The sequence below is a fragment of the Podarcis gaigeae genome (genome assembly GCF_964106915.1).
Source record: "Podarcis gaigeae genome assembly, chromosome: 10".
In the NCBI taxonomy this organism is placed as follows: Eukaryota; Metazoa; Chordata; class Lepidosauria; order Squamata; family Lacertidae; genus Podarcis; species Podarcis gaigeae.
This window is the reverse complement of record NC_139686.1, coordinates 55,820,149-55,832,452: the sequence shown is the minus strand read 5'-3', so window position 1 is coordinate 55,832,452 and position 12,304 is coordinate 55,820,149. Positions and strand designations below refer to the sequence as shown.

The 12,304-nt window shown below is 42.7% G+C and overlaps 1 protein-coding gene across 4 annotated transcripts in view; it reads left to right on the top strand.

Annotated features, from left to right (window-relative positions):
- FAM3C (FAM3 metabolism regulating signaling molecule C) overlaps window positions 1-12,304 on the top strand; it is a 36,177-nt gene that overhangs the window by 4,982 nt on the left and 18,891 nt on the right. Inside the window, exon 1 of one of the 4 annotated variants that reach the window (XM_083699495.1) lies at window positions 10,710-10,792. The exons of 2 other annotated variants lie outside the window; for them this stretch is intronic. In XM_083699495.1, coding sequence (XP_083555621.1) covers window positions 10,725-10,792 — 68 coding nt within the window. In that variant the 5' untranslated portion in view covers window positions 10,710-10,724. Of the gene's footprint in view, window positions 1-10,709; window positions 10,793-11,322; window positions 11,423-12,304 lie in introns of those variants that run through there. One more of the 4 variants, XM_083699498.1, reaches the window with a different exon arrangement.

The following is a 12,304-nucleotide window of genomic DNA, read 5'->3' as shown; positions in this document are numbered from 1 at the left end:
TGGGAGAGCGTTTGGAGGTGCAGTGAGAGTGTGTTTTGACTATACACAATTTTGGCTTTACACGTGATCCCTGGAACATAATTCCTTGTAAGTTGAAGGTCAACTCAATAGTACTTCCACTCCATAGTAATTTATACCTTACTGATGAGGAATCCTAAAACTGAATGTACAGAAAAGTGTTTATAGGGCTTATTCCTATACAAAACATTATTTGTACAGTTTCAGTCTTCTACTGCAATGCTATTCACATGTGCCTGAGACTGAACGCAGAGTACTGAGGACTTGCTTCAGAGTAAGCATGCATGGGAATTGCACTGTTAATATTATAGTAAAATATTGTACAGGAGGTCATGGGATGAAGGATTCCTTATTATCTAAGCACTACAGTATTTGCCTTTCCAGCTGTAAAATAATAATAAAAATCACAAGTGTTTGCATTGTAGGCCTGGCTTTTCTGATACGATGGTCTTAAATTGCTTTTTAATTTTCATTCTGAAGTGGAACAGTTAACAGCAGAGTTATTTTGCAGTTGCATGATGCAAACATGTACATTTATATTGGGCCCCTGAGCATCTTTATGTATCGAGAGAGAGAGAGATTGTAGCCCTTAAGACTGGTGATAGATAGGAAATTCGTCCTCGGGAAATAGAGGAAAATTGCACAGAATTCTGAACCAAAGTTTTTCAGGGGTCCACAGTAGCTCCTTACTTCCTAGAAGCAACGGCATTAAGCAAAAATCTCCAGGTCTCGCCTTTCCTGGCATGCAATGTTTGATAGCAGCCAGCCGTACAGTTTGCATGGGTGAGATAAATGAAAGCCGTGGCTAAAAAAATTACCCTCCTGAAGAAGGTACATCCCCTTTTGGTCCTTGAAATGGTTTCCTTCACAACCCCTAGTTTAGCACTAAAGCATCGAACCGAAAATGCATGTGGCCGCCACACATGATTGCCTTATGTGATTTCAGGCCAGAGGCAAAAGTGGGGGAAGCATAGCGTGGGAAGCGTAGTGTAGAGAGGAAGCGCAGCGGCAGAGCACACACTTCTCATGAAGAACGCCCTGGGTCAAACTCTGGCATCTTCAAAGATCTATGGCCAGCAGAGAGTAGATCATACTGGGCTTGATTAACCAGTTCTCTGGCTCAGTATTTTTGCATTTCTGTATTTTTCCATCTAAAGAAATGCATGCAATCTAGCTTTTAAAAATTAAATTGAGAAATTGCTAGCCTACCATTTTTTCTTAAATGGTCCATCTACTGATACACAAATTAATTTTAAAACACCTTTCTTTTGCGTGGGTTGTGTGGAATGAGATCTTTGGTACAATGAGATCTTTGGTACAAGGCCCGTTGGGAGTGCCGGGCAAAATCAGGGTTAGCCAAACACCAGGTGCATTTGGCACCTGGCTTTTGACCACTTGCAACCTAGTGAGGATGCCTGGGTGCCAAGGGTGGCACCTGATATCTCCACCATCTGGAGTTGCATGCCTGGGGAATCATTGGAACTTGACTATTTTACATACTAAAACCACATCCTGTAGAAATCACCAGTTACTTTTATCTGCGCAATCAGAATGACTTTCAGAAACCAGAATGCTTTTTCCGTGCAGCCTGAGCAGGAGCGGTGTACAGCATTGTAGTTAATTGTTGTAACTTGTCTTCCTTTATTCCACCCCACTGTCCTGCTCACAGTTGTGAAGAGTATTGTTACATTGGGAATCGTCTGTGTCACCATTCAGAAAAAGAGGCAGGATCCAGTGATCCTCTTTCAGTTCTTAACCAAGCGCAATGTTGTCATCTGAACTAGCCGGATGTTTAACTGAGAATTTCCATCATTTGAAAAATAAGACTTTAAAGCTGTCTTGCCCCCAAATGGAAACTAGACATTCTGTTTTGGCAAGCCTAACCTTGGTTTAAGGAACCATTTGGCACCTGGGCTTATATTATCTGAGTTTCTAAAACTGGGCAAAGTGTATTCTGGTCAACCCCCTTCTCTGTCAGTGGCCCTGGTGGGTTTAATGTGACTACAGTGGCAGTGATCCAGAGAGCATTAAACCACCTGTATAATTTCCCACAATGCCCCAGGGTGAACCTGGGCTGGAGGCATTGTGGGAAATTTAAAGAGTGGCTATTCCCAGTCACTTGCCGCTGCTCAGAAAGAAGGACCTAGGAGGGGCCCAGGGCAAGCTTTGTTCCTGGGCCCAGCCAGCTGCCCAGAGATAGCAGGTGCTGACGTATGCTTTCAAAATCCAGCTATTCTGCAATTGCGAAATTGAAAAGGTGAAAGTGCACGCACACTTGGAGAAAAATATCTGAGGACTTGAAAAAAATTACGTCTAATTATTAACCTCCAAAGGAACATGTAATAGAAAAATCATGACCACTGTGGCAGAAGAGCTGTTATTTCCTAGTTCTCCTTCACAGATTCTAACCTATAGTACTTTTTTTGCAGCACAATGTGTAATATTTTGCAAGAGAACTTCCTTGTTTCCTTTCTTTGCTTCTGCTTCTTTAATTTGAGCCAGGCTTGCAAGTGCTGTTAGGATTTGGCACATCTACATAGAGAAGGGATGGTCTCTGAATATCGGTAAAGCGCCTCTTCTGGTTATGAAATAAAACGCCAAATTCAATCCTGCACAGTCATTCAAATAAACTTGTACACAGAAGCTGTTTTCTCTTAAGGGAGGTGCAGTTTTGGCAGCAAAGCCAACCAGCTGATTAGAGTTCCCTTCCCACTACGCCCTGCAACTCAGTAAACGGAACGAGATACGAGCTCTTTCCAGAGACAGAGATTACATTTGGCATTGATCAGGTTAAGAAAAATGATAAGGAGTGGAGGTTTGTGGTGGGAAGGTATGGACTCGATAATTGATAAAGAGTTTCATTTGTAGTGTGCTGAGCATGTCCAACGGCAGCTATATATATCATAGAATCACAGAGTTAGAAGGGACCCTGAGGTTCATCTAGTGCAGTATTATTACTGAAAAAGGGAATCTGCTGCAAATCGCCTGGGACAGTTTCTAGTTGCTGGTGGCGACCTGGCAACATGCTAATGAGCCTGAAGTAGTTGTGTGGAAATGGTAACAGTTATTAAGAAAAACAATTTGTAAATTAGGATTTGCATATTTGATGCCTAATGGCGTGATGTCAACTGTTCTAAAGTTTTATGTATAAGTAACAAGATTATTTCACATTAAGTTGGATTAACTTGAATGCTGAGAATAAAGATCTAAGAAGCAGTGTTAACCAGTGACAGAAAGTAGGCATTTCCTGAGGGGCAGTGTTAAAAACTCAGATATATAAGATAATCTCCAAATGGCACCTTAAACCTGGATTACGGTCACCACAACGGAATATTCAGGCACTTTTTTGCAATGAAATTGCTTATTACAGTGGTACCCCGGGTTACATACGCTTCAGGTTACACACTCCGCTAACCCAGAAATAGTGCTTCAGGTTAAGAACTTTGCTTCAGGATAAGAACAGAAATCGGGATCCGGCGGTGCGGCAGCAGCAGGAGGCCCCATTAGCTAAAGTGGTGCTTCAGGTTAAGATAGTTTCAGGTTAAGAATGGAATGAATTAAGTACTTAACCTGAGGTACCACTGTATTAATCATTGTTATTATTATTTCTATACTACTTTATATTTTAAAGAAAAAAATATCAAAGTGGTTTACAACACATTAAAATATCAAATACCGCAATCCAGAATAAAACAAATTCAAGGAAAATATTTCAGATCCTTCTCTAAGTAACATTTTGCCTTCCCCATATTCAATTACCTAATTAATTTATGGAGTTGCCCACAGCAGAAATGCTCTAGGAAGCCAGTGGGGTGTGGTGGTGACATTGGGCCAGTCACAGCCTCTTATCCTAGCTCAGAGGGTCATTTTAGGAATTAACTGAGGAGGTGGGAGAACCATGTACTCCTTGGAGAAAAACGTGGGATAGAAATGCAAGCAAATAAGCTCTTCTGCTTACCTTACCTGCTTAAGAAATCTGGAGGGGCCAGCCAGATGGAGATGTCAGCTGCCATCCTGGCATCCAGACATCTCTATGTGGTCGCAATTGGACCTGTGCCAGATGCAAATGACGCCTGGCTAATTTCTAACACAGGTTACAATTGGCTGCCGTTCTCTTTTTATTTATGCTTTTCACTCCTCACCCTTTTCTTTTTCACAACTCTATTCAATAACTCAACCCTAAAATATTAGATTATCTTTCCCCAACAGTTGTTGAGGGCTCCCAGTTCCTCCCATCTCCAACCATTGCTCATGCTGGCTCATGATGGAAGCTGCAGTCCAAAAATCTGAAGGTCACCAGGATGGGCAAGGCTGTGTGCAGATTTATGAAGGCTGCAATCTTGTAGACATTTCCCTAGGGAGTAAGCTTTAGGGGATTAATGGGGGCTCCCTTCTGAAGAAGTGTATTAAGTGTTGCATGGTAAAATGCCTCAAGTGTAGCTGCTGTCTAAGTGCCAGGAAGGAATAATATATACCGTATATTTAAAAACTTACACCTGAAGCAAAGTAGAAGACTTTTTTTTTTTGTATTAAAGGCTGTCGATCCGCCCCCCACGCTTTTCAGGTTTAAGCGGGCCAGAATGATCATGTTTTACAATCTTGCATGGGCACGCATGCGGTAGTTACTTATTACTAAATTAAGAATGATTAAGACAGGCTGGTGTTTTTAATACTGGTGCACCTGCTGTGTGTAATTGCAGCCTGCCGCGGGTAAAAACCGTAAAGATTTTAGTGAATAGTTGTTCATCTTACCCGCAAATAGCTTTTTCGGAAGTTTAATTTGAGCAGTTTCTAAGAGGGCATTCTCCTATCCCTGCCCCATACCAAATTGTTCTAGGAACCATATTTTAGCTTCTGTTTCTCTACATTGGGTGAAAGGTCTACATCAGAATCTACATTTGATTATAAAAGGTTTTATTCCATTTTAAAAAATGAATTACTATAGCTGTTACCTTAGGTGCATAGACTTGTGGAGAGGCTGCTTTAAAATCACTGGGATTTGCATCTGAGTCAATATGCCTTGTTGGATCAAGCTGCAAAAAGAGAATTTCTAGGAAAAGTTGCTTCTTTAGATTTGGAAGCGTGGGGGCAGCAATTCTGAAATTGGGTAGGTAGGCTGTTAATCTATCCCTGGGCAAGCCCTTTTCCCTCCAACACATGTAAAGATAAGGAAGAAAATCCTGTTTGAGGAATGTGAATTTTCTGTTTCTCTGATAAATGCCCGTCTTTGCTGTAAGAGCTCCCAAGCAGCCAAAGCCCCCATTATATTCCCTAATGTGGAGAGGAGTGGCTTTCTCTTTTTCACCCCAAAAATGATTTTTTTCACTTCAGTCTTTATTGCTCTGAAAGGGGAAAAAATGTGGGAATTGATGGGCCTTGTGAATGCTCTGGGCCAAAGTAACATCATTCCAGAATTTCTTAACACCGATTTTCAGAGAGTCAGAGCTTTTCAGAGAGTCAGATCTGGCTTATCCAGTTTTAAAGAAAATGCTATGTGGAAAGGAAGCATTCTGTATGGAAAATAGCAGGAGAGATGGGCTTTAATGGGTGATTGCTGATTTAAAAGTAAAGATTTGTGGGCTGGCAAATAGGGAATAGGTTAATAGTTAAGTAAAAGTCTAGCAGGAACTAAAAATGAGCAGCCAGTGGGAAATGAAGAGGAAGAAAATTGGGAGAGGAAATCAAAGATAAAACGCTAAAATATTTTAAGTTTTTTGAAATGTAATATGGAAACGTATGTACTATTGAGCAAGCTAAAAAGGGTGGGAAGTGAAACATCGAGGAAGCGGGGTGGGAAGTCACCTTTAAATTTGCATGAAATTTGAATTAATGTGATGTTAAATTCATTATTTTTTTTGAAAAGTAATAAAAATTAATTGGCAAAAAAAGTAAGTAAACATTCTAAACTTTGGTTTTAGTACACTGTGGCACCAAAGTGGGGGGAGTCTTAGAGTGCTGGACTAGGAACCCATGCAACCATGAACCTTGAGCCAATAACTATCAGCCTAGACCACTTCACTGGGATGTTGTGAAGAGGAGAGACCCATGTACGTAGCCATGTTCTCCTTGGAGAAGAGGTGGAATAAAAATGTCATAAATTCAGTCATACCTCGGGTTACGATCGCTGTCGGTTGCGCATTTTCAGGTTACAGATGCGCTGAAACCCAGAAGTACCGGAACAGGTTACTTCTGGGTTTCGGCACTCGCGCATGTGCAGAATAACTAAATCGCACTTTGCCCATGCGCAGAAACGCCGAATTGTGTCGTGCATGCACAGACATAGCGCTGCGCTGTGGGTTTAGAATGTGCCTCCTGCACGGATCACGTTCGCAACCTGAGCTTCCACTGTACATAAATTATTGTTTAATGTTGATTTGAACAAGAAGATCTGAGAATGCAGTTTATAAACTGCAATTTCTGGAAGCTGCATTAAGGTTTTGTTTTGTTACACTAAAGTGGTGTATAAATTTTATGAACTCCTCTCATGTTCAGTGCTGTAGATCACCATTACTGGGATTTCAAAGGTGGAATTGACATCAATGGACGCATTTAGACATAGCAGTAAACCATAGAACGGCTCTGGGTTTGTATGTAAGGTAATAAATTTGGAGCCGAATCTGTAACAAACTTCCGTTTCTGATTTTCTCCAAATGTGGGGAGGCTGGTTTATAGTAACAAGAGAGTTGGGTGTTTTGATAACAGCAATCAGTAGTTCGTTTCTCGAACTGGAACCTGGCCTGTTAGCTCCTCGAGGGGCTTGGAATGCTTGGATACCAATCCTTGTTTTGATCAATTAAAGGGTATATCTTCCTTCCAAACCATACAGGTTCCTTGTGTACTTCCTTCCGATTGCACTTGCAATTAAGCTACCTATTTTCCCCTGAGAGAGGCAAAGGCGTATGATGTAACTTCAATTACTTTCAGTGCTAACTATGTCTTTTGATGAATTGTACGACATAGTGTGTAACAGGTGAGATAATTGCCTTTCTCTTTTGAGAATGTATTTCCCCACCCATTCATGAATGAATGAGCTGTTCCCCTCCCCATTGAATGCAGCTTATATCTTAAATGGAGAGATTCATTCGGCGTAACAAAACATTTTCTTCAAACATGGGCTTGATTCATATCTAACACCAAACTATGAGTGTCCAAATGATAGGACTTTTTTGTGCTTTCCCCGATTTTTTAATGATTTATTTATTGTAATACCCCCCTTGTCATACGTCTGGGTTTTCCTGGACATTTTGCCAATTTAGTAAAAATCCACCAGGCCACAGAATGGCTGCCCAATTCCCAGATGTGTCCAGGAAAACCTGGATGTATGGCAGCCGTACCAAATGAGGCTTGTGTTTGCATGTTCCCTGCTTTCCTCACAAACTTTATCTCTCTCACTTACCCATTCATGCAGAGCATTGTCTTCCATTTTATCCAAATTTTGCAAACTATAGGGCAGGGTTTAGCTAAGGAGTCCTGCCAGTGGAAGCCCTGTTCAAGGACTTCCACTTGCACCACGGGGCTTCCCACCGCCTTGGAAGTTAGCTCTTGGGCAGTCAGACTTATCTAGTTTATATATCAAGGAATGAAACTTGTATGCTTCCCAGCATTAGAAATTTGCCAGGCGCATTTTGCACCTGGTTATTAGCGGGTGGCGCTGTGGGTTAAACCACAGAGCCTAGGTCTTGCTGATCAGAAGGTTGGCGATTTGAATCTCCGCGACAGGGTGAGCTCAGTCCCTGCTCCTGCCAACCTAGCAGTTCGAAAGCACGTCAAAGTGCAAGTAGATAAATAGGTACCACTCCGACGGGAAGGTAAACAGCATTTCCGTGCACTGCTCTGGTTCGCTGCTCTGGTACGCCGGCTCCCTCGGCCAATAAAGCGAGATGAGCGCCGCAACCCCAGAGTCATCCGCGACTGGACCTAATGGTCAGGGGTCCCTTTACCTTTATTAGCCACTTGGGACCAAGTGAAGATGACCAGGCAGCAGGATGGCACCTGACATCTTGGCCATCTGGAGGTGCATGCCCAGCAACACATCCTGTAGAATTCTCTCCAATATATTTTATCTGCACAATCAGAACGAATTTTAGGAACCAAAAAGTGCTATTGAAAAATATGACTTTCCAGCCATCAGGCCCCCCATATGGCAACTAGGCATTCCGTTTTGGTGACTGTAACCCTGGTTTAAGGAGCCATTTAGCACCTAGCTTACATCTGAGTTTGTAACACTGATACTGTCCACCTTCTGGGGCTTCTCATGCACAGAAGTAACCTGGCCACAGTTATCCATGTCTGATGAACTCCACAATAGACCACCGCAACAACTTTTATGTGAGGCTTCCTTTTAAAGAGTTTTTGGTGTGGCACTGGTGAGGCTTCCTTTTAAAGAGTTTTTGGTGTGCTTTGCTTTCCAGTATTCCTTAACTCCATACATTACATGTTTATTTCATTTTAGACAATTTATTTATTATAGAGAAATGTTTATCAACTTATTTTACTGTTTAGTTCTACTAGAATCAGAGATTCCCAAGTCATTGTCATAAAGGCCAGAACTAACTTTCTGATGCTTTCACAAATGAGCACCCCATGTTCTTCTAACTCATTGAGAACACTTTGAATTGATTTAACTAACATAGCATTTTGTCTTTTGTTTTTCTGTGTCCTCTAATCTCCAGCATTCATACAAAAACTGCATTGTTATTTGACTGAGTCTGCACTTTCCCCTTGTTCTACAAGTATCTCATGCTGCATTCTAATCTGCCTGATAGTTAAAGGGGTGGATGGAAAAACCTGTTTCCTGGTCAAAACCAGTGTTAGAAACTCAGATATAAAAGCTAGACTCCAAATGGCCGCCAAAACAAAATGTCTAGTTACCATTTTGGGGCAAGATGGCTCTATTTTTCAAATTATGGAGTGACTGCGATTGATTCTCAGCTAAACACCTGGCTAGTTCAGATGACAACCTTGAGCCTAGGTTAAGAACTTTGAAAGCATAAAGAAAAAAAATCACTTGATCCAGGGACAGTCCACATATGTATCGTCCTATTCCGACCTCTTTTTGGTGACTGCTCCTGCTCAGCCTGCACAGAAAAAGCATTTTGTTGTCTGAAATTCATTCCGATTGTGAGGATTAAATATAACTGATAGAATTCTACAGGGCGGGGTATTTGTGTGTGAAAACAGACCAGATCCAAGGATCCCCAGATGGTAGAGATGTCAGGCCTCATCCTGGTGCCGAGGCATCTTCAAGTGGTCAAAAGCCAGGTGCCAAATGCCCCTGATGCCTGGCTAATTTTGAACACTGGATTCAGCTGAAAGCTGAGTAAGCTCTCCCTGAATAAAGTGAATGTGAAGGCATCCGTGTTAGAAACTGAGGTGAAAGCTAGGAGCGAAATGGCACCTTAAACCGAGGTTATGGACGCAACAATGGAACGCTGGAAGGTGTGTAGATATGCCTGTCAACCTCTGCCCTCAGGAAAAGTGTTGGCACTAGGATGTACATAGAGAAAGTAGAGCACAACTTGTGTGCAACTTTCATAATTTGAGAGGCGCGTTTTGCACCAGGCTATCAGCCACTTGTTTACCTTCCCGCCGGAGCGGTACCTATTTACCTACTTGCACTTTGACATGCTTTCAGACTGCTAGGTTGGCAGGAGCAGGGACCAAGCAGTGGGAGCTCCCCTGTCACGGGGATTTGAACGTTTCCGTGCGCTGCCCTGGTTCGCCAGAAGCAGCTTAGTCATGCTGGCCACATGACCCGGAAGCTGTCTGCGGACAAACGCCGGCTCCCTCGGCCAATAAAGTGAGATGAGCGCCGCAACCCCAGAGTCAGCCACGACTGGACCTAATGGTCAGGGTCCCTTTACTTTTATCAGCCACTTGTAATCAAGTGAAGATGTCCGAGCGCCAGGATGGCACCTGACATCTCCACCATCTGGAGGTGCCTGCCTTGGGATCCTGGGATCTCGACTATTTTCACACACCCGCAAAACATCCTGTAGAATTCTCTCTGCTATATTTTATCTGCACAATGAGAACGAATTTCAGGAACCCAAAAAGTATATTGAAAAATACTACTTTTGAGCCTTCTGGCCCCCAAATAGCAACTATACATTCCCCTTTGGCGATTGTAACCCTGGTTTAAGGAGCCTTTTGGTGCCTGGTTATATATAGCTGAGTATCTAACACTGCTTGTGTGGAAGAAGTGAAACTTTTTCTAGGTGGTAGGGACTGCTTCGGAAGCAAAGACGAACTTGTATTTTGGGCTGTTAATAGGAAGTGGAGGAGGTGTTCGAGCAGGAAATGTCAGTGGGGGAAAAGGCACAGAGGCAAAGAGGAATAAATATTCAGTCATCTGAGAAGCAAGGACATGAGGGAAGAATGAGGAAAACACTGCTGACTTTGCTTGTTCACGTGACTGATAGAATCGCCATGTATTTTCAGGGTGACTATGGTGAAAAAGAGATGAAAAATGTTTACATTTTCCGAGGGTACTATAGTACCCTACAAGAAGTTGCCATCGGGTCAGGTTTCTAGATAGCTAAAAAAAATAAAAAATGCAGAAGCCTTAGATCAGTCTCCATGTCATGCAAATACAGATGTAAGACCTCTGGGTTTTCCAAACTTTCTGCTATTACAACAGGCCTTCCAAGTGTCCCCGTTTTCCAGCGGCGGTCCTGGTTTCTGATCTGATCCTGCTTTACATTAGGATGCCCCTATTTTCATCAGAAAAATATTGGAGGGTATGGAGTTATGCAAGGAAGTCAGGAGGAGATAAGTATATATACAACCTTTAGAAGACATCTGAAGGTAGCCCTGTATATGGAAGTTATTTTTTAATGTTTTATTATGTTTTTATCTGTGTTGGAAGCTGCCCAGAGTGGCTGAGCAACTCAGTCAGATGACCAGGGTATGTATGTATAATGTATGTATGTATGAATGAACAGGATCTCCCTATTCTCATCAGAGAAATGTTGGAAAGTACGTTATAAAGCCTCTGCAGGCACATTTTAAAATTTTATATATACATTTTGCAATGAAATCGTATTTTTACTTAATCGTTGCAAGCCACCAAATAACTACTTTGAGCAGCATACAGACACATAGTTAAATAAGCAAACCACTCACTGGTTTAATCTGGATAATTTCATAAAAATCAGCTGAAGAGCAGCTGAGTTATAGCAGTTTAAAATGTCTGAAGCGCTGAACTTGCAAGTAGGGGTTTAAAAAAAATAAATGCCAAAGGACAGGGTTGGGGCAGCAGACTCAGGAGAAGTATTAGTGCATAGAGATGTGCATTCTAAGCGATCAGAGTAAGGAAGACCGTGGAATGTATATTCAACTGTTCACCTGGTCACCATAGGCAACCACAAATTCTGCCTAGGCGAGTATGCAGAATTCCTCCCAGGTGAGAGTTTGGGCTGGCAGAGAGGCAAGCCAAGCCCAATTGGTTTCTGCAGTGGAAGTGAAATTGCTTCTTCTCCCTCATCCTGGAAGCTGATCAGGCTAGCATGGCTGAGGCGTTCAGCATGTTCTGTTGTCAACCCCAGCTCACCTGCCAGCTAGGGGAAAACGAAGATGGTAGGCATGGCTGGAATCAGCTGGGGAGGGGCTCATTTTCCTGTAGGCAGTGTTAGAAAAGGTTAAAAGGTAAAGGACCCCTAGATGGTTAAGTCCAGTCAAAAGCGACTGCGGTTGCGGCGCTCATTTCGCTTTCAGGCCGAGGGAGCCGACGTTTGTCCACAGACAGCTTTCCAGGTCATGTGGCCAGCATGACTAAACCACTTCTGGCTCAAAGGAACACCATGACGGAAACCATAGCGCACAGAAACACCACTTACCTTCCCACCACAGTGGTACCTATTTATCTACTTGCACTGGCGTGCTTTCGAACTGCTAAGTTGGCAGGAGCTGGGACAGAGCAATGGGAGCTCACTCGTCGCGGGGATTCGAACCACCAACCTTCTGATCGGCAAACCCAAGAGTCTCAGTGGTTTAGACCACAGCGCCTTTTAGGCAGTGTTAGAAACTGAGATATGAAAGCTAGGAGCTAAATGGCACCTTAAACCTATGTAATAGGCGCAACAATGGGATGTCTAGGCGTGCTTTTTTTTACAACAAGCCTAATGAACTGCAGCTAAAATATTATGTTCATTTTTCACATGGTCTAGTCCTTCCCCTGCCCACCCCCCTGATATTCTTCAGAGGGTCTCTTCTCCAGTCTTTGGAGAGTAGCTGGAAGTGGGGAGGCAGAAAAAGGTCCTCCTTTCCTTCCACGCTGCAGTTTTAA